This window comes from Myxine glutinosa, chromosome 6, assembly GCF_964187855.1.
Source record: "Myxine glutinosa chromosome 6, kmMyxGlut1.1, whole genome shotgun sequence".
NCBI classification, from domain to species: Eukaryota; Metazoa; Chordata; class Myxini; order Myxiniformes; family Myxinidae; genus Myxine; species Myxine glutinosa.
In genome coordinates this window covers 183,642,987-183,670,644 of record NC_136266.1, presented here as the reverse complement: position 1 = coordinate 183,670,644, position 27,658 = coordinate 183,642,987, and the positions used below count along the sequence as shown (strand labels likewise).

Sequence of the window (27,658 nt, the reverse complement as noted above, 5' to 3'; positions counted from 1 at the left end):
AAAGGCAATGTGAAAGCATGACAAAAACTGGGTCCTCATATTACAGAGCTGTTGAGTTGCAAAGGCAAGGAGACATACCGAGGATGATTGTGCTGCAGGCGACTGGGCAGTGGCAGGACTGCTGGGTGAGGCACCTTGTCTACCTGCAGCAAGGCTGGCCTACAAAACACGTAAACAATGTGAAACGCTGCAAAACTTTGCAATCATGTTGAGCCTGGCTAGTTGAGTTTGCCAGGCCCCCACGAGATCAGACAAATGAAAGGGAAGAGAAAAATAAAATAAAAACAATGGGAAGAAAGTCCACAATATAAGCACAATACTTTGCCATGTAAATGCATGTTAAAATGCTCTATTGTTTGCAAAAAAATGTAAAATAAGCACAAAAAAGGTACAAAAAGCACCTTGTGTGGCACAGGTACTTGTATGACGATGCATCACAAGGACAAGTCTTAGAAGCGGCATTATAAAAATTAATTCGTTCCCTCAAAAAACGGCATAATTATGGTAACAAAACCTGAAACTACTTAATCAACAGAACTGCCAAGTGTTGCTTGTGATACACGTCATGTGCCATTTCCCCAAAGCATAAATAGGTAAATACAGACGACAAAACCGAAGCATTGTGACAAACGCATGCGCCGATTGATAAAACATGCACGGTTCATGCCAAAGCAAGAATGTGAAGGGTTAATGGACAAACTATTGGATCACTAAACCTGAAGCAAACCCATACCAGCGTAAGGTAGGAGGTAGAGTAATCCAAGGGAAAATTGCCAGAAGATTGTGCTGACTGCGGAGAAAGACAAGTGAGATCAAACAGAGAGGAAAAACAAACAAACAAAAAACAAATGGAGCCAGTAAGCACATGGTATAGAAAAGGCCTGAACAGTGCTGTTAGGGAAGAAAACGAGATAGAATATTTCTGAGAGAGAATTATGGGACCTCTCAATACAAAATCAAATCAGGAAATGCAAAGCATATGGATGTTAGTTCTGTGTTACAATGATTGGTGAACAGCAGAGGGCGTGCAACGCACAAGAAGCTCAGAGACAAAGCCAAAAAGAGTGCAGAGAGATAGAAGAATGTTAACAGCAAGCAAGGCATGTGCATGACGAAATGGAGTTTCCAAATAGAGGTCAAAACAAAAAGTTTCTGCATTAATTGAAAACCTTCAAGAAAAAACAACATAGGGCAAAGAGGTGAAAATGCTCTCAATTGCCTGGAGGTGTTCACATGTCAGCCACTCAGCGGGCAGGTAACGTTTAGGGGATCCAATTTTGGGATTTTGCGGCATTATGGCAACATTTTCAGAAATGTTGCATAAAAAAAATAAAAGAAGGAAGAACCGCTTGGACACGTTGCTTGGAAACATTTTAATAAGACTAATGCATCTAGTTAGGGGAAAAAAAGTGTCAACTTTGATAATATCAATGCACTTTCAGGGTCTTCCAGGAACACCAAAACAGCTTCTTAAATATCTGCTACAATTTGTTGATATGTGCTTGGTTATTGGGGGAGTTGTGGGGAGGTGGGGAGGGGGGGGGGGGAGGGAGGGAGGACAAATTTACCTGTGCGGAGAGTGCTTTAACCTCAGTGTTGCCCAGGTAAAAAAGAAAATTGTAATACCCTCTGCCACCAACTCCAGGTGGTGCTGCACGGTGCACATTTATATAGGGAATTTAAGCCCCTCCCCTGGCCGCCCACATCCCCACATGAGGCCATGGCCACATAGCCGATGTCCCCCCCCCCCCACCCCCATACACACACAAAGTTGTATTTGTATTTGTATTTGTACCCCAAGTAAAGTATAAAAGCGTTTTATAGCTTGAGTACCCGGCGTTGCTCGAGCGAAAAAGAAACATTAACATATTTGAAATGAGGGCAAATATAATGGAAAAGCAATTGCATCCCAATCAGAATCCATCACAAATGTCAAATCATCATTTAATTCCAAAAAACATCCAATTCCACATTTACCGTGTGGTAAACTCCATACACCAGTACAGTATTTACCACATGGAGAATGTAAAAATACCAGTAAAGTATTTACCACATGGAGAACGTAAAAATACCAGTACAGTATTTACCACATGGAGAATGTAAAAATACCAGTACAGTATTTACCACACGGAGAATGTAAAAATACCAGAACAGTATTTACCAAATGGAGAATGTAACAATACCAGCAAGGGATTTACCACAGGGAAAAGGTAAAAACACCAGTACAGTATTTATCACACGGAAAATGTAAAAACAACAGTAAAGTATTCACCACATGGAGAATGTAAAAACACCAGTACAGTATTTACCACATGGAGAATGGAGAAACACCAGTACAATACCAGTTTTCTGTTGAATATATGCTGGTGAATGTGCCGTTTCACGTTTCTGAGTTATGTTTAATGACGTTCAAGAAGAAGAAGAAGACTTACCACCTACCTTGACCGCTTCTGGAATTGTTTGATTGAATCTGAATTGTTTGATTATTTGTGTTCAAATGTCTGGTAATGAATGAATGAATGAATGAATGAATCAATGAATGAATCAATGAATGAATGAATGATCGTTTTAAAGCCATTTTCCCCGCTAGAGCGGGGGTTGGCCTTGCGGGCCCCATGACAATCATGGTTCCCTGTTTGAGGCAATGTTTTTATGGCCGGATGCCCTTCCTGACACCAACCCTTGGTTGCCTCTTACGATGCGCAGGAATATGGTGTACCTATTCTAAATTGGGGTACACACCGTGATCATTCATCCCAGCAGAGCTGGTACTCAATTTGCCGACCTCGGAAGGATGACAGGCTGAGTCAACCCCTCTGGCGTTTTCAGCGATCGACCGGGATTCGAACCCAGGATCCTAGGATCCCAAGCCGGCACCCTAACCGCTAAACCAACACCAGGATGGTAATTGTTTTGTATTTATTTGTGCATATGTGTACTGGTATATAACTGTCATTAATTTTTTTTAAAGGCTCAGGCACGACAGAGCGATTTTTTTCAACACCACAAGAAAAAATAAAAATAAAAAAAGACCGTTTTTTCCTAAAATACCGTAATTTAAAAAAACAAAAACATTTTTTGTCTAAACACTCCCTGGCACTCACTGACAAACCCCTGAAAGTATGACAAAGATCCGTTCAGCCATCTCTGAGAAAAATGGCGACACACAGACACACACACAAACAAACAAACTTTGGCTCTCTTATAATATAGAATTTTAATTATTTTTTACTGCTCAGTGTGCTATCCTTTACAATATAAATATATATATATATAATTATATATGTGTGTGTTTGTTTGTTTGTTTGTTTGTGTGTGTGTGTGTGTGTGTGTGTGTGTATTGTTACGTTTGTGGGGGTAGAAGATGAAGGTAGGATCGTATAGTAATACCATGGACCGTGGATGTGTAGGAGACATTTCAATGTATTAAGTAGGGTAACTGGAGTTTAAAGATTGTTTGGGGGGGGGGGGGGGGGGGTGGTTAGTTTTCCCCAGTTTGATATTGTTCCCTGTGGTTTTCCCTACATTTTTTACAACTATAACAAGGCCGGCAATAAAAAGTCACGTTCGTTACAACAACAACAACAACAATAACAACAACCGTCGATTAACCAACCATAACCGGCATAACTGCCGACAGAACCACAGAACATTCCCGATCAGGCTAAACACTGCCCGACCACCACCGACAGGAACTGAACATTTGCCGATCGGAAATTAAATCCCGCCTCCCAGGGATTGTGGCCATTCGGCCATGCTCTGAGCTTTATCATTGGTCGAGAGGACGTGGGGTGTTTCGAGGGAGCCCGGCCGTTGGTCAGGGTGACATCAGAGCGAGAAAGTTTGGAAAGGAAGAATCGCGGACTCTCTATCTCTCGGTCTGGTCTTTGTTCTCGGTCGGTCGCTTTTGTGCTTGCACTTCTGGCTCGGTGAGCTGGTGCTGAGAGAGAGCGGCGTGGAACTTTTGCGATCGTAAGGAGGAGGTGTTAGTGGCGGTTTGTGGGGCTCTTTATGCTTCGGACGGAGAGAGAGAGAGAACAAAAAGAGGGCAGTCTTCACAGCTCGCGCGACGGTTCTGTGCACGTCGCAGTCGTCGGCTCGGCACCATATTGGGTGCTCAGGCATGGGAAGCATTGGACTGAGAAAACCTGTACTGCCGACTTCATTCAACGATCTCGTTGATCAAGCTGAGTGCCGGCCGACGAAAGAAACCATTTATTTTATTTTATCTTTCCCCTTGTGTGTTTTTGTGTCTGCTGGAGGGTACCTCAAAGTAGCGAAATAGGATTTATTTTACCTCAACCTTTATTTCACATTACATTTGCTTTCATTAACTCCCTATTGTTGCATTTCATTTGTTATGTCTTGTTTGCATGGTGTTGGGTCCGAAAATAAACTCGTGTGGCTTCCGTCTGAGATAAGCGCTTTGGTTCCCTCACTAGCACGCGATGGACCAACCTCCAGATTCGACTACGCGCCTCGGCATTAAGAACCGTTACGGCTATTCGTCACCCAGTGGTGTTAACCGCCAGGGCTGACAGGACTATATTATATATATATATATTATGAATTTGGGTAGAGGAATATCTAGAGCCAGATAGATCTGTATAGGTAGGTAACGACTGTCGTGATAGGGAATCTATATGTAATAAGTTCTGTGTAGCCGGATGTCGGTATAAGTCGTATCTGTGTCCCCGTCACGAGGGGGCGGGGCATGCTAATTAGTGCAGGGATTATCAGTAAAATTCCCTTGTTCATCGTTCCCTCTGTCGGCAATCCAGTGTCCATTATGGCAACGCACTCATATAAACACTTAGATAGGTCCTTAGTGCACAACAGTAATTAAATTCCCTCCCCTTACAATGACTGATCGGAAATACAAGCAGCCAGCGGCCGCGTACGTCACCATGGGCGACAAACATCGTGGCAGGCTGGAGCCATGCCTAAGGAACGTGTGATTGGTTGGCACGGAAGGCGCCAACCTTCAGCCAATCAGCGCGGAAGGCGCCAAACAACGATTTAGGAGGTTGTTCATTGGAGGGAAGAGCGCCGGTGACGTGGGAAGGCGGGAGAAGGTTCGACAGACCACGAAAAATCGAGGCTCTGATTGGGAACATGCCAGATTGACGTCACACGCCAGGTGACAAAAGGACTCGCTCGACGACATTTTGTCTCTCTCCCCTCGTGCTTGAAGCAAGCTAGCTAGCTCTCTCTCTCTCTCTCTCTCTCTCTCTCTCTCTCTCTCTGCGCTGGACTTGAGAAAGACCGGCTCTTCGCGCTGGATCCTTTGTGCTCGCTCTTGGAGACCTGTTGGTTCCTCTTCCCTGCGTGGTCGTTGGCATCTTCCCTGAGTCTTCGCGGTGCTTTTGGTTCGTTGTGGTGCTTGGAGCGGTGCTCGGAGCTTGGAGCGAGGCTCAGTGCTGTGAGCGAACGAGACCTCGTGTGCGACCGACGAGGAGCTTGGAGTGGGGCGTGCCACGGAGCGGGTCGCTCGGGGCCTGGCGGAGCGCACGATCGAGGCGGACTGAGGGAGCCGCATTGGACGACGGATGCACCACTACAGACAGATAAGCTCGCACCACAGAACACCACATGACAATTTCTTTATTTCATTCATTCCTGTGTCCTGTTGTTAAGTCTGGTGCGGGGACGTCCAAATTTAGAATTAGGTTTTATCATCGCGTTTCCTTGTTCTCGGGTTCCGAAATAAACCTGTTTATTTTTGTACATTTTACCCCGGATGCCCGTTTGAGTTCATTCCGCATTACAGGTACGCGCTTGCCGCTTCTTCCCCTTCATTCTTCCTCCCATGCTTTTATAGCCGAATCCGAGTTGATCGTCGCCTCGGAGTTAAAGCCCGTTTGGTCATCCGCGAGCCCTGGTATTAACCGAGGGATTCGCGCGACAATTGGTAGTCAGGAGTGGGATACGAACTTTTTGATATCTTGACAATTGGTATTCAGGAGTGGGATTTGAACCCTGTTATAAATTTGGTGTCAAGGAGTGTGGAGAATTTGGACGCAAAAGTTTCGTAGTCGGAGGCGATAAATTTGTACAGTCGATTGGGCTTGCGAGACGCGAACGGCGCGTCAGTTAAAATTTAAATCGGTTAGGGTTAGGGTTAGGGTTAGGGTTAGGGTTGTTAGGGTTGTTAGGTTAGGGTTGTCGTTACTGGGAGGACTGTCCCTGGGAGGCGGGACAGTCCCAGGAAGGTAGAGGTTGACCAGTCCAAAAGGAGTTCGGGGGAGGAGGTGAGTCGGTCCGAGGAGGCGGTTGAGGGTGACCGAGGGGACCCTCACCATGCACACCGATTGGGTAATGGAGACTCCAAAATTACATAACCAGTTGTGGGAGTGTTTTGGCTCCGAGCCGGATTCGGACGGAGATGAGTCGGGAGATCGAGCCTCAGACATTTGGTCCCGGTAGGAATTTGGAACGGCTGCAAGGAGGGCAGAACAACCTGGAGGAGTTGTTACCTGCAGCTGTGGTTTGGGACGAGAAATAAAAAATTGTTAAAAGGAATTTAAAATTAAATTAAAATGGGAATTTGATGTGGAGCAGCCATGGAGGGATTTGGTCCCCAGGCTGTGGAATTTGGACTCTCGGTTTGGGAAGAGAGCCATGGGAGTGTGAATGGGAATTGGTAACGTGCCGAGTATATGGGTCATGCTCGGCTGGCATGTGTATGGCGAAGCATTTATCTTTAGTGAGTTTAGTAAAATGTGAAAAATGTGCAAATTTAAGGATGAATTTTGAAATGCTATGGTGGGCACTGCATAGTGACACCATTATTGATCCAGGTGTGTTTAGACCAAAGTGTTGGAGGCTGATAAAATTGATAGGTTAGCAGGACAGCCTTCAACTAGTTGCGGGGGGCGATTGCGCCAATATTTGGGACGCGGGGTTATAGGGATGAAGTTGTGTAGTTGCGGGTCAACGTGGTGCTATGGGTGTCCGGGGTGTGTGTGGACCATGTCTTCTGGGTGGGTCCCCTGGTAGAGCATGGCTGTCGACTGGACCTTGGCGTGGTCAAGTGTGGGGTGGGCACTGGGTGGCTGCAGTTGCGTGGGGCTGGGTGATGAGGGTGGCGTAGGTGACGTGATGTGGATGCCACGCACTGCGACCGTCTCCCCCAGGGCCAAGGTTTGTGAGTGTGGTGGTGGTGTTGTTGGCAGCAGGTGCTCACCACATCGAGCTGCAGTCGGTTCGCTTTAGGTAAGCGCTTCGCTGCCTCTTCTTCTTCACTTCTTTATCCCATGCTGCGATAGCAAAATCCGTATTTGGTCGTTGCCTCAATTAAAGCCGTTTGTTCATTCGCGAGCCCTGGTATTAACCGGAGGGTATTCACACGACAATATATATACAGACTTGGCATTTAATATGGAATATATTTTTTTTCTTGACTTGGGTTTACTTTCTGAACTCGGTATATCAATCTGGTGAGTTTCTTTTACGCTTCGGTGATTTATTTGTTAAAAGAACCATGTCACTGATTGTCTGTCGCAGCAAGAAGTCAATAACAGGATTATATCACAGGTGGCGTGACAAAATGTACGGACAGGTACATTTGACGATTGGCTTCACAGTCGGGGTATATAAGGGTTGTTTGCGTTCTGTATTAGTGGGAAAACAACTGCTGCACGTCTACAAAGGTTATTGCCGCTTCCTCTGGAGATGGTCCGTCAACTTGACAATGCTGTTTGTCATGGAGTGGTGGCTTTACGAAATTCTGGCATGAAACAGCATGCTATTGCTCGGCAGTATGGCATCACTCAAGGTCAGGTGTCAAAGATCCTGAAACGAAATGCTCAGAGGGGTGTCCCTACTCCAATACCGAGGCCAGGACGTCCTCGCAGAACCACAATGAGGGATGATCGCCAGCTGCACCGGTTAGTCCGCAATGGCCGTACCAAGTCAGCTAATCGGCTTATGGCTGAGTGGCAGCAACTGACAAATGTGCCTGTATCCAGAAGGCTAGTCAACCAACGACTGGTTTCAAGCAAGCTATCGTGCCAGGCGTCCCCTGAGAAAGCCTACGCTCTGACCAGACAACACAGCCAGCACCGATTGCAGTGGGCCAGAGAGCACCGTCAATGGCTAGCCAGGACACTGGAATCACGTGACCTTCAGTGACGAGTCTAGATTTCTGGTCTATCGTCAAGATGGCCGCGTCCGATAGTGCGCAGACAAGTGCATGAAGCCTACAACGAAGATTGTATAGTGTCAAGAGTCCAAGCTGGAGGTGGTGGGGGTGACCGTTTGGGCTGCTTTTCATGCAGGGGGCAAAACTGACCTGGTTGTTGTCTGAATGGAAACCTGAACCAGTTCAAGCACAGGGCCATTCTGGAAGAAACATTGCTTCCATTTGTTCGTGCAGCCTTTCGAGGAAACTTTGTCTTCCAAGATGACAATGCACGGCCTCATCGTGCTCGCATGATCCAACACTTTCTTGCTGACCGTGATGTAGAGCATATGGAGTGGCCTGCCATGTCCCCGGATATTAATCCGACAGAGAACTTGTGGGCAGAATTAACGCGTCAAATCGACAACTTGGACCAGCAGCCTGCCTCTGTGCGTGAACTGCAGCAGGCTATTGTAACTGCATGGCAAGCGATTCCTGTCCAAACCTTGGCAAATCTCTGTGAACAGCATGCCTCAACGTGTACGTGCTATCCTGAATGCTCGTGGGGGTTACACGAAGTACTGAACTGTAATTTTACTGTCCGTAATCCCAGTCGTAATTTAACTTTTGTTTTTGTTAAAAAAAATTTTGGCTAATGTGCAAAATAAAGAGATACTTCTGGAAAATGTACAGAAGTTTAACACAGTACTGTCCGTGAATTGAGTTCGATATCAGTTTACATCACTTTCAAGGATAAATTTATTTGCTTCGAAATGTCAAATGTGGTTTTTGTTTCTTTTAAAGGTCACATTAACAAAATCTAGAATAATTTCAACATAATTCCAATGAACTTTTGGTTCTAAGTCATCTTGAAAAGTAAGTTCATCCCCACAAAAAATATATTCCATATTAAATGCCAAGTCTGTATATATATATATATATATATATATATATATATATATATATATATATATATATATATATATATATATATATATATATATATATATATATATATATATATATATTTGATGTATATATTATATTTGTATATATTTGATTTATTTTGATTTGATGTATATATTTGATGTATATATTTATATATATATATATATATTTGATTTATTTATTATATATATATATATATATATAATATATATATTATATATATATATATATATATATATATATATATATATATATATATTTATATATATATATATATATATATATATATATATATATATATGTCACGCTACCAGATTCTTGTACCAAATGCGCGAATCATCTACTGGGTATAAACGCCGTTGAAAGGCGGCGCCACGTGTTTCACCGTTTTCGCTTCCGGATTGATCGTTTATCAGCAATAAACTTCCGTAAATATACCTTTATTGGACACAGTTTCGTCTTATATTTCACCCATCGACGGAAAAATATACGATCTTTCGTTCTATGACAGTGGCATTACTTGTTATGACCGTTGAAGCCTGAATTTTGCTTCGGACTCGACGGTCATTTTCCGCGATTCTGCGGCAACAGTCGCCAGGTGGCGCGCTAGTCGCTACACGTGTTTGTTTAGATAATGATTAATGATACTGATAATGAATAATACTGATACGTGACTGATAATTATCAGTATCATTATCATTATATAATGATATATAATGATTATTGATCATTATAATCATTATAATGTTAAATCATTAAATCATTATAATGATTGAGACAGTCATCATAGTTTGTGCAATTGATAAGACCTGTACATGCTGCTCAGTGCTGTGCATCCAGTGTGCATGATATTTTATTCATATACTGGACAAAGAATATCGTTTACTGAACAATGCTGTACTTGTATGTACTTTGTGAATGTCTCAATCATTATAATGATTGAGACAGTCATCATAGTTTGTGCAATTGATAAGACCTGTACATGCTGCTCAGTGCTGTGCATCCAGTGTGCATGATATTTTATTCATATACTGGACAAAGAATATCGTTTACTGAACAATGCTGTACTTGTATGTACTTTGTGAATTAGGCTCACAAGATAATGACTTGACCTTTGAATCACACTTCTGGCTGCCAACTTAATATCCTGTGGGGTTTTCAAGTGTAAGTAGTTTGATGCCACATGCATTTATTGTCCTTCATGGATAAGTCAAGCCTAGTGTACATACAACAACAACAACATGCATTTTAAAGGCCATTTTCCCGACAAGAGCGGGGGTTAGCCTTGCGGTCCCCATGACAATCTTCTCCATTTTGCCCTATTTTCTGCATCTCTCCTTGTTAACCCCCTTGCCCGCATTTCTTCTTCCACCATCTTTAGCCAAGTCTTTCTCGGTCTTCCCCGTCCTCTACCTCCTTCTACATTACTTTCCATCACTCTTCTCAACCAGTCACTTTCATCCTTCCTCAACACATGACCAAACCATCTCAACCTGTTCCTCTTCACAGCATCAATCACAGGCTCTTTTCCCATCATCTTTCGCTATTCATCCTTTGTCTTCCTCTCTCTCAACGATACTCCGCACATCCGTCGAACCATTCACATTTCCACCCTTTCCAACCTTCGTTGCTGCTCTACGTTCATTACCCATGTCTCGCTCCCATAAATCATAACACTTCTCACACATGCAGCATACACCTTTCCCTTCAGCTTCAACGACACTCCCATCATCAGCACGCCACTCAGTTCCCGAAACTTCTTCCATGCACATCTCACTCTAGCAACCGTTGCCGAGTCTGATCCACCTTCTCCATTCAGCATGTCTCCGAGGTAGCAAAATGTTTTCACACCTTCCAGCTTCATGCCGTCTCCAAGATCCAACTCAACATTTCCTCCATCTGCAGCTCCCACTGTGCACACCTTACATTTGAATGTAGCTGCCACACTGGTTAATGACCCTCTCAGACCACTACATTTTTGATGAACCCACTCAGCGCACATTGTACATTGAATGGAGTTCACTCCGACACCCTGCATACACACAGCACAGGGCCACTTCCCAGTTCTTTCCACTTCACCACATTCTTTACCACTTGCCATCACCTTCGTCTTTCCGATATTCACCTTCAGACCTTTTGTCTCCATACATTCCTTCCACTTGTTCATCTTTTCCTTCAGTCCATCCATACTTTCCGCAATCAACACCAGATCATCTGCACACAACAACTCCAACGGTAAACCCTCCTTTACGTTCTGAGCCAGCACCTCCATCACAGCTACAAATAGTCGTGGACTTAGTACCGACCCCTGATGCACTCCCACCTTCACCTCAAACTCACCACTGTTCCCGCCCTTCGTCCTTACAGCTGTGCGCGCTCTTTTGTACATTGCCATCACTACTCTGATCAACCATTCCTCCACTCCTAACTTCCTCAATGCCCATGTCAATACTTTGCGTGGAACCCTATCGAATGCTTTCTCCAGATCAACAAACCCAAAAAACAACTTCTTCCTCTTCTCCATGTACTTCTCCTGCAACTGCCTCACAATGAAAAGCGCGTCTGTCATTCCTCTTCCTGGTATAAATCCAAACTGCATTTCGTCGATCTTCACTTTCTTCCTTATCCTCCTCTCCAACACCCTTTCCAATACCTTCATTCCATGCTCCAATAACTTTATCGCTCGGTACGAGCCACGCTCCAGAGGGTCACTTTTCCCCTTGTAGAGAGGGACGAGGGTACTCAGTTCCAAATCCACTGGAATGCGGCCTTCTTTCACCACCAGATTACAGATCTCTGTCATTCTCTTCACACCCCAACTTCCTGCTGCCTTCAACATATCTCCCACAACTCCCGTCGGCCCTCCCGCTTTTCTACTCTTCACTGCTTTTATCGCTTCCTCAACTTCCTTGTCAGTTATCTTCTCTGCCGGTCCTAAAACTGGGTTACTCTCTAAGTTGCCATCCCATTCATTCTCTGTATTCAACAGCATTTCCATATATCTTTTCCATCTTCCTTTAGTTCCATCTGGGTCCACAACGATTTGTCCCACTTCATCCTTCAAGCAACTCACCCCCATCACATCACACCTCTCTTTCGCTATCTGCTTTGCAATCCTGAATACCACTCTCTGACCCTCTTCTGAATCCAAGCGTTCTCCGAACATTTTCCTACATGCCTCCTGCGCCTTTGCTACCTCTTTCTTTGCAGCCTTCTTGGCTGCCTTATAACTTTCATGCTCTGCTTTTTCTGCCCCCGTACCCTTTGCCTTCTGCCACTCCTTGAACTTCTTCCTCTTCTCGTCATTCCTCTTTCCAACTTCATCATCCCACCACCATGTTTCCGAGTGCCTCGGTGGTCCTTTTGTCCATCCACATACATCACCAACGGCTCCCAACAGACTATCTTTCATTGACATCCAACCACTTTCAAGCTCAACCACATCAGCCCCTACCCTACTCAGCCTCTCTTTTAATGCCTCCCTTACTGTCACCTCTTTCAACCTCCACACCTTCATTCTCGGTTGGTACTTCACCCGCCGAGCTCTCCTCGCACCTTTCACCCTTATGTCGCAGACAACCAAGTGGTGCTGTGAAACAGCCTCCTCCCCCGGGATCACCTTTGTGTCCCGGAGGTGCGCCCTATCTCGCCTACACACCATCAGGTAGTCAACGGTTGACTAGTCTTGTACATACGTCTTGTAAATGGGGCTTCACCAAACATGTGTGTGAAAATTCTACACATGAAGGCCTACTCGTCATTTTGCCTTGATATTTTGGCATGACAGCTTGGCCTAGCGTACAGATGGCGGGTGATGATTTACAGTATTTGTGTACAGTTGCAATGCAGATTATGCTTGAAGATTCAATGCAGATTATGCTGTACATAATAAATACAGCAGTATGAGAAGAAACATGTGCGTGTTTGTTTCCCATAAATTCCAATTAAAATCAGTGCTGGTCACAACTTATTTGCTCGGAAAAAAAGTTAAAAATACACAATATTGGCATGGTGCTAAAAGAATAATTGGCACTCGGCCAATAACTCTTATGGTACTTTTATTTACTTTACTTGTCCAACATCATGCTTGAAAACAACCTTTAAACCCTAGAAATTGATTCTGATAGTAAATTACTGGTTGGTATTTTTTGCGAAATTTTCTAGATTTCCTGGCATGAAAAGTTGAAAAACTTGACATTTTGGGGAACACATGAATATTTAAATTTTTGTTTTGATGAATTTGTAATTGCCCAATTTGCCCAACCCTGCTATTTTATGAAGGTACAGGGTTGGTACTTTAATGCTGCAGGTATAACTCGAAATCCATAATTTGAGCATCTGGTACAAGAATCTGGTAGCGTGATGTATGTATGTATGTATGTATGTATGTATGTATGTATGTATGTATGTATGTATGTATGTATGTATTGTTACAGACGTGGCTTAGATGTTATTTACCGAGCGGTTTTGGTATGACCACGCCTGCACAAGTTACCCGATTATACTCGAACGTTGACTAATCGCGCTACGCTAGGTCAATAAAGGCAATAAAGGAAAAGGACACACGGCTGGGTTTCAAATGACACGACACCCAGGGTTCAGTTCTCAAGACCTCCGGAGGAGGTTATATTAAGGCGGAAGGTTAGATTACAACTACAAGAGGTACAGCATAGAAAGACAAGCACTTAGACACACTCTTATATTATTCCCAACAGACGACAGATAAACGGGACAAGGCTGACTCACACGGGGATTGATGGCAGGGAAAGCGGTTATCGATGGCTCAAGGTGCACTCTTGGCTCAAGGACAGGGTCGACCCGGTCCGGTCCAGAGATGCGGGGAGGTATTCAGCGCTCGTACGTGGCAACTTCTCTCTCCAGGCTGGGGGCGCATCTGACCTCACATCCGGCAAGTGGCTGCGTAGATCCGGCGGGGAGTGACACGCCCTCGGCTCGTTAGCTCCGCCCCAGATGGAATCGGCTCGTTGCTTCTCATTGGGTGCGTGCGGGGGGGTTACCGGCTCCGCCCTTGACGAGGAGCTGACAGCCAGCCCCTTCGTGGTAACCCCGTGGAGCGCATGGTCCGGCGCGCATTGTCAATGGCGGCTAACCGAGCCGGTGTGATGACGCACACTCCCCCGGTGCAGCGTCGTTGTTGTTGTAATTGTTGTTGTAGTTGTAGTTGTAGTTGTAGTTGTAGTTGTTGTTTGGGGAAGAAGATGGAAGGAGGTATGGGAAAGGTCCTAAACTCACTACTGGTGCCATATAATCACATTCTGGTGCAACGAAGAGTCAGAATTAATGGAAAGGAGTCCTTAACTGACATAGACTAAGAATAACTAGCAAGATGTCCGAAAGTTGTCTACGTGAGATGCGGTGGACCTGGGCACGACATTTAATGGGGGTAAAAGGGGAAGGTCGGCTCTACTGATTGTTGTTTACAGACAATGGGACTAGGGAATGGGGGATTGGGGATAGTTGGGGAGTATTGGGGAAATAGGGGAATATTTACAAGCGGATATGGAGGCCAAATTCCATATTCGCAACATTGCACCCTTCTCTACCCTCGGGGCGTCCCGACCCGATAAATTTTTACCTACTTTAGTGTGGCACGCAATGTAGTTCCCTCTACTATTAACTCTACCCTGAGTGCGACAGTTTTACAGATATTCACAAATGAGTAAATATGTCCCCCTGCGACGCTGCACCCTTCTCCTCACAGAAACACACCCACAGGATAACCGAATCCGGAAAGAATCCTCAAACTAAAAATACAGCCGGTAGGGAGCATTATTTACACAAGACTACGCTGATATTTACACTACGATCCAGGACCTGTTTTTGGAGGAACACATGCAGATGTTATGCATAGAGAGAGAGCACGCATGCTCGCATCGATACAACAACCCACGAGTGCTCTGTGGCCTACGGCCTTTAATAATGTGCAGAGCACCCCTTCCAAGCATCAAGCACCACCCCATCACACAGTGAGCACCATCCGGTGCACCAATAAAGTGTCTATGAATCATTGTGTGGTGTCGCAGCCGGCCGATGTTCTGCCGCTGGTCTTGCCTTCGTGTGGTGCACTTGGCCTTCTTGCCTCTTTCAAAAAAAATAAAGAAAGGCGCCAACCGCGTCCATTTCTATATTGTGGCCTTCAGTGGTGTCAACTAAAAGTGGTTCACCTGTTTGGCATAGGTGCCACGTTGACCCATAGGTCCTTCCACGGGTGGTGCTTGGCCGCAAAAGAGCTGCGGTCCATTGTGGGTGGCCACAAACATTGCGGTCCATATGGTGTATCGATCCAAGCAGCAAACAGCGAAAGTGCAGGCCCACAACTGCGAAGCCAGCACCTCTCTCTCCTCTCTCTCCACCCCAAAGCCAGATCCTCGGAGGTGGGAGACAAAAGAAGCAGACAAGTGAGTAAGGTGGTAAGGGCGCAAAAGTGCACGCAATGTAAGATGATGCACACTGGGGGCACATGGGAACCAGGTGAGACAGGTACGTTTCTATCGTACGCCCCCCCCCCCCCACCAGGTAACCTACATGGCCCCTCCCTTACCCCTTACTGTATCCACACAACACAACACTACCCATAAACATCTACTTTACAAATCAACAAACATCCCTACTGTCTTCCCCGTTCCTCCCATAAACCAAATTCGTCTTCTCTCCCTCCTAACCAATCAAATTTGCCATTTTCAACTCAACATCATAATTTGCCATCTCCAACTCAACATCATAATTTGCCATTACCAATTCATCATCAGTCCCTCCTAGGGAGGGAGAGATGGAATCACCCCAATGTCTCATCCACGTCGTGATGCGTCTCACAATCCACACAGCAATTTCATTTCCTGCAACAAAACAAAGAAAACACAGGTGTGGAGTCATCATCATCACCACAGGTAAGTGGCTGCGTATGGTGCGACAGGTTCATCAATCCTAACTATTTCCTAAATGACTTTAACAACTTTACACTACCCGGGGTCTTTCTCCGGCCAAACCATTGGCCCTCTTACACTATGGGTTCGAAAAACCAATTCCCATTGGCCAACTGTGGTGCTTTTCAATTTAGGGTCTCACTCCCCCGATTCATCTCCCGGTGCCCTCGCACAATTTCTGGGCTGTGGCGTGTACCTCTCCCAGTGGGTCTACCCACCTGCACACCTCCACCACTGCAGTTGCCTCCGAGCTTACCTGCTCCTTACCCTAACCTAACTACCTGGGGAAGGCCCTCTGGCACTCTCCCCACTCGGTGCCCTCTCTGGCACGGGGCTGCCCGATCCACACCCGGGATCCTCAGGCACCCACTCACAACTACCGGCTCCCAGAGCCCACCTGCGGCCTCACCTGGCCGACATCCTCACAATGGTGGAGTGTTCAAACCAACTACACACACTAACAGGCTACACGCCCAGCCATTTCCACGACACTAATGCACCCATCCACAACACCATTCTGCAACCGCACCACAAATGCCAATTTCCAACCACAATTTACCTATACCCTCTACCTAACACTTACACTACCCGCCCCGGGTACTCGTGAAAGGGGTCCACTCTTCCCCCATCCACACCTTCGCACCATGCACACCACTCCGTACCACTTACTCCAACTCTCTCCACACACCTGTACTTGCACACCTGTGCTCTCCCACCTGGTGCCACCTGCACCCTTCTCTCCCCAAGCGCATTCGCGCTGATCCACAACACTCACTACTCATACACTGCTCCACACACCTGTCCAGTTGCACACCTGTGCAATCACACCTGTTCAATTCTCACCTGTGCAATCCTCACACACACGGCATCATCTCAGCTAACTACTCCCTTCTGAAACTTGCGCTTCCCAGTCGTCCCTTTAAACTATTGCGCTCCCTCGTCATTATCCTCCATACTAAACTACCTGCGTCCCCACTACAGGTATCAGTCACTAACTAACCTTAACGTCACCTAATGTCATCTTCTAGGGCCCTATCCATATAACCTAACCCACCCGGGCTAGTTTTCACTGCCATACACCCCATAAACTATAGCTCCTTTGCCCCCACATGGGAAGGATGGTGGATTTGCCATCCCACCACATCGGGGGTCTCTCACTACCAATTTTGCACATCAAATTTCAATAAATCAAAAATTTGCCAATCACTGCCCATCATCTGCCAATCACTACTGCCAATCCCTTGCCAATCATCAAATTTTGTTTTTCTCCAATTTTGGGTCCAAAACACTAACCTCATCACCCAGTCTACTCACTAATGCCTCTCGGTGCGCCAATTCCTGTCCAAAGCCCGGCTTCGTAAAGCCAAGCAATGGATACTGGTTGTTTTGTGCCGGCGGCTGGATGCGTCCGGCATTCGGGGCAGGGACGGGGGCTTACCCGTGCCGAGATCCCACGCACCATCTCGGCACGGAGCCATCCAATGTCCCGCTCTCGACCTGCCGGCACGTCTCACCAAAAAGTGGTCGCCATGACGACCCTTTCTATCGGGCTGCCAGCTCCGCCTAGTGGAGCACGGACGCGGCCGTTCAAAGCGAGGCCCGGCACGCACCGAGGGCCCGATTCGGCTATAAGTCGTTCTAAACTCTACCCCGTCTAACGTCGATGCTTCACCTGGACGCTTACACCCCGCAGCCCGTTCCTTGCTCACACATCCAGCTGTGCCCATGCTCCTCGTACCTTTCCTTACACACCCAGGTACACCCATTCCACTTACAGCCTTGGTCACACACCTGACCACCGAACACTTTGGCACACATTCGTTGCTCGCACACCTCACCAATACACCGCTTCGCGCCCCCTCCTCGGTCACCTCCTCTGTGACAATCACAGGTGTGCCCTCATTCGCACACCCAACCACGTGCCTCACCACCAACTCCAGCGTGCATTCCCACTCACGCTCTACCATTCCAGGTGTGCATCCTTCCATCCCAGGTGTACATACTCGCTCACCTGTCATAACCAACTCACTCTCCTTGTCACTCTCAATACTCTCACCTCCATTCTTGACAGCCCACTCACCCTTACTCTTGACAGCGCACTCTTTCCTCATGCACCTGCCCGTCACACACCTTTCTCGCGCACACTCTCCAGTTACACCCTCTGTAACACTCACCACAGGTGGACACTCTTCCTTACTTCTGACAGCGCACTCTTTCCTCATGCACCTGTCCGTCACACACCTTTCTCGCGCATACTCTTGCGCACACTCTCCCGTCACACCCTCTGTAACACTCACCACACCGCGCTTCCACGTGCTTCCTCGCACACGCGCTACGACCGACTCACTCTCGCCAGCACACTCACTCCTCGGCGTGCACTTTTTCCTCACACACCCCAGAGTCGGACTTTCTCGCACACCTCCTTTTTCGCACACCAGACCTGTCGCACACTTCACCAACTGCCTCTCACGAACACCCGGGTCCATCTCGACCCCCAAGCTTCTTAAATCCCCTGGCGCATCATACGCACGACCATATTGGTCACCACTTACACCGGGTCCTCTTCCTCTTCGCTTCTCCTCCATCACCTGCGAATCCCTCATCCGGTTAATGAGCACCTCATCACGATCCAAACACAGACTTTGGACCAATTCTTTTATCTCCTCTTTTATCTCTTTCTTATCCCCTCTCCGTCGCTTCTTAATTTCACTCATCCCTTCTTCCACTTCTTCTAATTTGTGCTTCACCTCTTTTATTCCCCGGTACGTCTCCTCAAGCTCGTCCTCCAAGGCTACCTTGACCGTTTCCATGTGCGTCTTCACCTGCCGGTCCTTCGTCTCCATTACCTCTATCACCTCGTCCAACCTCGTTGTCAGTCCCTCACGTACCATCTGACATTCCCTCTTCGTCGCCACCAAGTCGTTTTTTAGTTCTTTCTGTGTCACTTTTAAACCTCCTAATACCGCAGTGTTCCTTTGAACCTGCTCCACTAACTCCGTCTGTCCCACCGTCAGCTGCTCCACCTCCTGCGTCAGGACCTCTATGCCCCCTTGTAACTTTACAGTCCCCTTTCTCACCTCCTTCTCCATGTGCTCCTTACAGTGCCTCACCTCCTCGCGCACTCCTCCGACCTCCTCACTCACTCCTCTTCTGATCTCCTCCCCCATCACTTGCATCTCCTGCCCAGATGCCACCCTCATCTGCTCCATTTCCTCCCTGTGAGCATCCAGTTTGGTTTCTACCCCCATTCTGACCCCCTCTATCTGCTGCCCCATTTGGTTAACTTCCCTTTCCGCTTGGTCCCTCATGTCCCTCAATTTGCCTTCCATTCTGTTTTCTAACCCCTCTAACCCAGTTTTCACTCCCTCTATCTGATTCTCCTGGGCAGCCATTCTATTTTCTACCCCCTCTAACCCCTTTTGCATCCCTTCCATTTGATTCTCTTGAGCGGCCATTCTGTTTTCTACCCCCATTAACCCATTTCTCACCTCTTTTATCCCATTGTCTAACCCCTCAAAATTTTTGTCTACCTTCTCACCAGTACCCCTCGCTTCGTCCCTCATTACCCCCATTTCGTTTCCCATTACCCCTAATTGGCCCTCCAATCGCTCACTCTGAGCATCCATTCGGTTCCCCATTACCCCCATCATTCTGCTTTCCATTTCTTCGCTATTCTGGGCCATAAGGGCCTTCATTTGTATGAAAAACAAGTTCCAATCCACCGGGGGCGCTGCCACGGTCGCGGGCGCGGTGATCAGCGAGGCGCCATTTTGCGCTCCCGCAATGTCGGGCACAACGACGCTATTTTGTGCGTCTGCTACCCTCGCTGCTTCGCTCTCCTCCTGTCCCTCATGTCCCTCAATTTGGTCCTGGACCGACCCTGCCTCACTCTCCCCTACCGGACCCCAGCTGTCTTGATCCGCCATAGCGCGACTTTCAAAATTCGGGTTTTTATACAACAAAACAAATTTCGGCCGTTATAATTTCGCGCGGGAAACGCGCTCCGAATCGATTCTACTTGTTACAAATTTGGGCCTAATAAATTTAGTCCCGGGTTCGAATTCCACTCCTCGACACCAATTGTTACAGACGTGGCTTAGATGTTATTTACCGAGCGGTTTTGGTATGACCACGCCTGCACAAGTTACCCGATTATACTCGAACGTTGACTAATCGCGCTACGCTAGGTCAACAAGTGAATCCACTTGGATTCCGCCCAGGTTGGCACATGGAAATTATGATGTAGCATAATTATCATCTCGGGTCAAGATTTGAAATTATGCCATGGTTTTTGTAAAATTGCTACTAGTATTCACATTATGTACTTTCACCAAAACATACATCATAGAAACATACATAGAATTTGGGTCCTCTGGGTCATTTGGGTCATTTGGGTCCTCTGGGTCATTTGGGTCCTCTGGGTCATTTGGGTCCTCTGGGTCATTTGGGTCCTCTGGGTCATTTGGGTCCTCTGGGTCATTTGGGTCCTCTGGGTCATTTGGGTCCTCTGGGTCATTTGGGTCCTCTGGGTCATTTGGTTCATTTGGGTCCTCTGGGTCATTTGGGTCCTCTGGGTCATTTGGGTCCTCTGGGTCATTTGGGTCATTTGGGTCCTCTGGGTCCTCTGGGTCATTTGGGTCCTCTGGGTCATTTGGGTCCTCTGGGTCATTTGGGTCCTCTGGGTCATTTGGGTCCTCTGGGTCATTTGGGTCCTCTGGGTCATTTGGGTCCTCTGGGTCATTTGGGTCCTCTGGGTCATTTGGGTCCTCTGGGTCATTTGGGTCCTCTGGGTCATTTGGGTCCTCTGGGTCCTCTGGGTCCTCTGGGTCATTTGGGTCCTCTGGGTCATTTGGGTCCTCTGGGTCATTTGGGTCCTCTGGGTCATTTGGGTCCTCTGGGTCCTCTGGGTCATTTGGGTCCTCTGGGTCCTCTGGGTCATTTGGGTCCTCTGGGTCATTTGGGTCATTTGGGTCATTTGGGTCCTCTGGGTCATTTGGGTCCTCTGGGTCATTTGGGTCCTCTGGGTCCTCTGGGTCCTCTGGGTCCTCTGGGTCATTTGGGTCCTCTGGGTCATTTGGGTCCTCTGGGTCATTTGGGTCCTCTGGGTCATTTGGGTCCTCTGGGTCATTTGGGTCCTCTGGGTCATTTGGGTCCTCTGGGTCATTTGGGTCCCCTGGGTCATTTGGGTCCTCTGGGTCATTTGGGTCCTCTGGGTCATTTGGGTCCTCTGGGTCATTTGGGTCCTCTGGGTCATTTGGGTCCTCTGGGTCATTTGGGTCCTCTGGGTCATTTGGGTCATTTGGGTCATTTGGGTCCTCTGGGTCATTTGGGTCCTCTGGGTCATTTGGGTCCTCTGGGTCATTTGGGTCCTCTGGGTCATTTGGGTCCTCTGGGTCATTTGGGTCCTCTGGGTCATTTGGGTCCTCTGGGTCATTTGGGTCCTCTGGGTCATTTGGGTCCTCTGGGTCATTTGGGTCCTCTGGGTCATTTGGGTCCTCTGGGTCATTTGGGTCCTCTGGGTCATTTGGGTCCTCTGGGTCATTTGGGTCCTCTGGGTCATTTGGGTCCTCTGGGTCATTTGGGTCCTCTGGGTCATTTGGGTCCTCTGGGTCATTTGGGTCCTCTGGGTCATTTGGGTCCTCTGGGTCATTTGGGTCCTCTGGGTCATTTGGGTCCTCTGGGTCATTTGGGTCCTCTGGGTCATTTGGGTCCTCTGGGTCATTTGGGTCCTCTGGGTCATTTGGGTCCTCTGGGTCATTTGGGTCCTCTGGGTCCTCTGGGTCATTTGGGTCCTCTGGGTCCTCTGGGTCCTCTGGGTCATTTGGGTCCTCTGGGTCATTTGGGTCCTCTGGGTCATTTGGGTCCTCTGGGTCATTTGGGTCCTCTGGGTCATTTGGGTCCTCTGGGTCATTTGGGTCCTCTGGGTCATTTGGGTCCTCTGGGTCATTTGGGTCCTCTGGGTCATTTGGGTCCTCTGGGTCATTTGGGTCCTCTGGGTCATTTGGGTCCTCTGGGTCATTTGGGTCCTCTGGGTCATTTGGGTCCTCTGGGTCATTTGGGTCCTCTGGGTCATTTGGGTCCTCTGGGTCATTTGGGTCCTCTGGGTCATTTGGGTCATTTGGGTCATTTGGGTCCTCTGGGTCATTTGGGTCCTCTGGGTCATTTGGGTCCTCTGGGTCATTTGGGTCCTCTGGGTCATTTGGGTCCTCTGGGTCATTTGGGTCCTCTGGGTCATTTGGGTCCTCTGGGTCATTTGGGTCCTCTGGGTCATTTGGGTCATTTGGGTCATTTGGGTCCTCTGGGTCATTTGGGTCCTCTGGGTCATTTGGGTCCTCTGGGTCATTTGGGTCCTATATTCCTATCCTATAACATATATATCTCCTATAACCTATCCTATAAATATAGATTTGATGACGTCATGTTTACACATCTGAGCGACAGAAATGAGCGACAGAAATGGGTGACAGAAACTAGCTTCACTTTTGAGCGCCCGAAATTCCCAGGCAAACGCTATAACGCACCAGGTTTACAACCTGTGCGTTAATAAAGGCAATAAAGGAAAAGGACACACGGCTGGGTTTCAAATGACACGACACCCAGGGTTCAGTTCTCAAGACCTCCGGAGGAGGTTATATTAAGGCGGAAGGTTAGATTACAACTACAAGAGGTACAGCATAGAAAGACAAGCACTTAGACACACTCTTATATTATTCCCAACAGACGACAGATAAACGGGACAAGGCTGACTCACACGGGGATTGATGGCAGGGAAAGCGGTTATCGATGGCTCAAGGTGCACTCTTGGCTCAAGGACAGGGTCGACCCGGTCCGGTCCAGAGATGCGGGGAGGTATTCAGCGCTCGTACGTGGCAACTTCTCTCTCCAGGCTGGGGGCGCATCTGACCTCACATCCGGCAAGTGGCTGCGTAGATCCGGCGGGGAGTGACACGCCCTCGGCTCGTTAGCTCCGCCCCAGATGGAATCGGCTCGTTGCTTCTCATTGGGTGCGTGCGGGGGGGTTACCGGCTCCGCCCTTGACGAGGAGCTGACAGCCAGCCCCTTCGTGGTAACCCCGTGGAGCGCATGGTCCGGCGCGCATTGTCAATGGCGGCTAACCGAGCCGGTGTGATGACGCACACTCCCCCGGTGCAGCGTCGTTGTTGTTGTAATTGTTGTTGTAGTTGTAGTTGTAGTTGTAGTTGTAGTTGTTGTTTGGGGAAGAAGATGGAAGGAGGTATGGGAAAGGTCCTAAACTCACTACTGGTGCCATATAATCACATTCTGGTGCAACGAAGAGTCAGAATTAATGGAAAGGAGTCCTTAACTGACATAGACTAAGAATAACTAGCAAGATGTCCGAAAGTTGTCTACGTGAGATGCGGTGGACCTGGGCACGACATTTAATGGGGGAAAAAGGGGAAGGTCGGCTCTACTGATTGTTGTTTACAGACAATGGGACTAGGGAATGGGGGATTGGGGATAGTTGGGGAGTATTGGGGAAATAGGGGAATATTTACAAGCGGATATGGAGGCCAAATTCCATATTCGCAACATTATGTATGTATGTATGTATGTATGTATGTATGTATGTATGTATATACAGTGAACCCTCGTTTATCGCGGGGGTTACGTTCCAGAACCCCCCGCGATAAACGAAAATCCGCGAAGTAGCGACCATATTTTTTTATTTTTTTTTATATATATTTTAAAGCATTATGAACTCCCCACACTCTTATTAACCTTTCCCATACTCTTATAAACACTTCCTATACTCTTAAACACTTTTTACGCTCTTAAACATACGTAATTTTAACAACATATAAAATTCTAATGGGTACTCACCATTGAAGATACTGTAGCTACCCATGGGTTCCCCAAGCAAGACCAGCATCAGAATCTCCTTGCTCCAGCCGGTGACGTCACCGGCGGGGATCCCCGGCGCGAGAGTGGCTGGTCACGTGACCACCGAAGCACGCCACGCTTGAGAGGCGTGGCTTTCGGTTTCTGGTTGTGCTTTATAATGCAGCCCGATAAATGGGCTTTTCAGTGTTCCCGAGTTGGTTTTGAGAATAAATATCTTCTCGGACGAGTTTGTGTCTTGCCCGTCATTTCGTCCATATCAAGCAAGAGCCCCGGCTCTTGCTTGCCGGGGTGACACCGTCACAATTTCGGTCTTCGAGGCCGGCCGATAGGCACAGTGTGACCGGAAGGGACGAGGTTCTCCTGACCACGTGGCCCTTGACTTGGTTTGTCCGCACAATGTGGGCGCTTTCAGGATGAACTTTAGCCGGGGAGCGTTTGGGCGCCCCGGCAAGAGCCCCGGCCACAAAAATATTTAAAATAATAGTATATAAAAATACATTTATACCGCAAAATCCCGCGATATAGCGAAAAATCCGCGATATAATTTTACATATACTAGCGAGAAAAAACCGCGATGTACCGAATCCGCGAAAAGTGAACCGCGATATAGCGAGGGATGACTGTATATATATATATATATATATATATATATATATATATATATATATATATATATATATATATATATATATATACGTATATATATATATATATTGTATATACAGTGTGTATATATATATATATATATATATATATACATATATATATATATATATATATATACAGTGGAACCTTGACTTACGAGTGCCCCAACTTACGAGTTTTTCGAGATACGAGCCGTCGCTCAGGCGGTTTATTGCTTTGAGATGCGAGCCGAGATCCGAGTTACGAGCTTTCGCCACCCGGTCACGTGGTTATCTTGCCGTGCACGTACAGTACGTATCTCTGTCGTATAGCGCTGCATTTTTTTTTTCGCATTTTGGTTATTTTGAGTTCATGCCGCCAGGTGGGTTCTGGTCACGTGGTTATCTTGCCGTGCACGTACAGTACGTATCTCTGTCGTATAGCGCTGCATTTTTTTTTTCGCATTTTGGTTATTTCGAGTTCACGCCGCCAGGTGGGTTCTGGTCACGTGGTTATCTTGCCGTGCAAGTACAGTACGTATCTCTGTCGTACAGCGCTGCATGTTTTTTTTTCGCATTTTGGTTATTTCGGAAAATTTCTTAGTTTTAACCATGGGGCCTAAGAAAGTGAGTGGCAAGTGCAGTGCTGAGAAGAAGAAGAGGATGATGTGCTTGGATATAAAACACGCAATCGTCGAAAAACATGAGCGAGGTGTCGAGGAGGACGTATATAACGGCAGAGGAGAAGAGCATGCCAGGCCACAACTTGTTCAGAATGCCGGCGATAGCTCGCCTTCTCTTTGTGGAAAACACGGTGAGATCCTTAACATCCAACAACTAATGGGACGCAAACGGGGCGCCCAGTTTAGCGGTACACACATTGATGAATCACCCTGCCTGTGATTCACCCATGACAGGTTATAGCTGGGTCGGGATTCAAACCCAGGCTGGACAGTTTAGACTTTAGAGTCAAGTGTGCGTACCTCCAGTCCAGGCCATCCTGCCAACTTGTATGCTGCATACAGGTGAAATATAAAGCGCGAGATATTTTTATATATACTGTATATTTAAAAAAAAATTGGTGTGGTTTTTGGCGGGCTGGAACGGATTAATAGCATTTCAATGCATTTCAATGGGGAAATTTGATTTGAGATACGAGCAATTTGAGTTACGAGCTCGGTCACGGAACGAATTAAACTCGTAAGTCAAGGTTCCACTGTATATATATATTAGGGTGGGCTTCAAAAAATCAAAATGCAGATTTTCTCCGGGACATGGTCTATTTTTGTTCCTTTTGGTGTCAAAGGAAACCACACCAAATTTGAATGGAATCCAATAATATGTAGGGGTGCCACATCAGTGATGAATTTTCCCCCATGCAAAAATAGGAATTCCCATTTTTTGGGCTGTATATACACAAAATAAATACATAATTATATATATACATTAAATATAATATTAAAAATAAATATATAGTAAATATACATTAAATAATAAATATACATAAATACACATTATACATTATATATATACAATATATTATACATACAGTTTTGAGACTTCCTATGATCACTATCTGGGCAATTTTCATGCATGTTTTGTACAGGTTCCCGGGGTCAGGGGTACGCTTTTTTAGTGTGTAATATGTAGGCCTAACTTATTGACTGTGGCTCTTTTGTAGAGAGTGACCCTGTGGAGTAAGAATTAACAGGATTTTACCCACATTCTTGCTTATTTTGCAGATATGGCATGTGCTAGTACCAGTGTTTCATTGAAAACTCGGGCTCAGGATAATGTGTATCTCATTGGGTCCACTTCTGGAGATGCCATCAAAGGTGCCAAGCTCCCGACTGTGCATCAATCTCTTGTCCTGTTTTTCCATCACCTGAAGAAGGAGAATCGCACTGCCCGGGAGAGTGCAACCCTCACCATTGAAGAGGTTGTGAAGTTCTGGGAAAAAGCTCACCTACCTACGACGAAGCAGCACTGCATCCATCGTTTGGAGAGGCTATATGAAAAATGGAGGAGCCTCCAAAAAGGTGCAAAGCGGGGTGGTGCGACCCAAGAGAAAAAGGAAGCATCCTTTAAGGCCTCCTTGGAGAAGACGTTTGATCTTAGGCATGCAGATTCGGAGGCCATAATCACCAACCCCGAGGACAGGAAGTTTCTTCACGATCAATTCTCAGAGAGGAAGGCTTCAATGGGATCTGTAGACACTGTGTTGGAAGCAAAAACGTTCTTGTGTGTTTGAAAGATCAGCAGCCACGAGATGATTATCGTGAACTCCTAGAACTGACTGTCATCTACATGGGAGGAATCCCACCTCGTGGAATCCGGATCATGGCTCCAGGAGCAATGCACAGAGCCAGATGGATGGCAAAAGCACTATATTCACTACAGGTGTTCATGTTTCGGTCAGAGTTCCACTTGACACTTCGAGAGGCGAGAGAACTCCGAGCCTTCAACATTTTTGTCTGCCTTGTGTATGTACAGGCTTGGTTTCGGGCTCCACAAGCTATTGAGGCTCCCCTGAATGACATTAACCTCTTCAAGAAGTTGGAAAGGTTTGAACAAATCAATCAGAAGATGGCTCAGGCAGCCTTGAAGGCACTTGGCCGCCACACGTGGTACATGAGCCCAGTACTAGTGGCATTTGCATTCTTTGACACCAGAATTGACAAAGAAAGCAAGATCAATATGATTGAAGCATTGAAAAATGACGGTGAAAACCCCTCTCCAAAGAGACCAGCTATCAAACGAGGAACCGCCCTGTCAATCGCTGGCCTCATAACAAAACACACCAAGCATTTCTTCAGCATCCTAGGGACCCCAACTGATTGGATGGATAAGGATCCTGGTTCATGGGAGCAAGAAACCAGCTTTCAGGAAGCAAAGAAAGCCGCCAGTGGCTTAGTCGTGGTGAACGACAGGGCAGAAAGGGGTGTCGCATTGATACAAGACTACAATAAGCTCCTTACAAAGGATGAAGAGCAAAAGCAAGCTCTGCTCCAAGTTGTTGCTGCTCACAGGAAGATGTACCCCGATGCCAAGAAGGCAACAGTGGTGAAACAGGCCCAGAAATAGGAGTTACATTTCTCATTATATTTGGGTTTTTTAATATTATGTGATATGGCGTCTATTCATTTTATGAACTGAAC

At 46.8% G+C, this 27,658-nt stretch overlaps 1 protein-coding gene across 1 annotated transcript in view; it reads right to left on the bottom strand.

Annotated features, from left to right (window-relative positions):
* LOC137429019 (polyhomeotic-like protein 2) overlaps nucleotides 1-27,658 on the bottom strand; it is a 359,347-nt gene that overhangs the window by 198,168 nt on the left and 133,521 nt on the right. The window contains exons 5-6 of the mRNA XM_078780934.1: nucleotides 734-790; nucleotides 79-159 (exon numbers count right to left, since the gene is read on the bottom strand). Coding sequence (XP_078637060.1) covers nucleotides 79-159; nucleotides 734-790 — 138 coding nt within the window. The remainder of the gene's footprint in view (nucleotides 1-78; nucleotides 160-733; nucleotides 791-27,658) is intronic.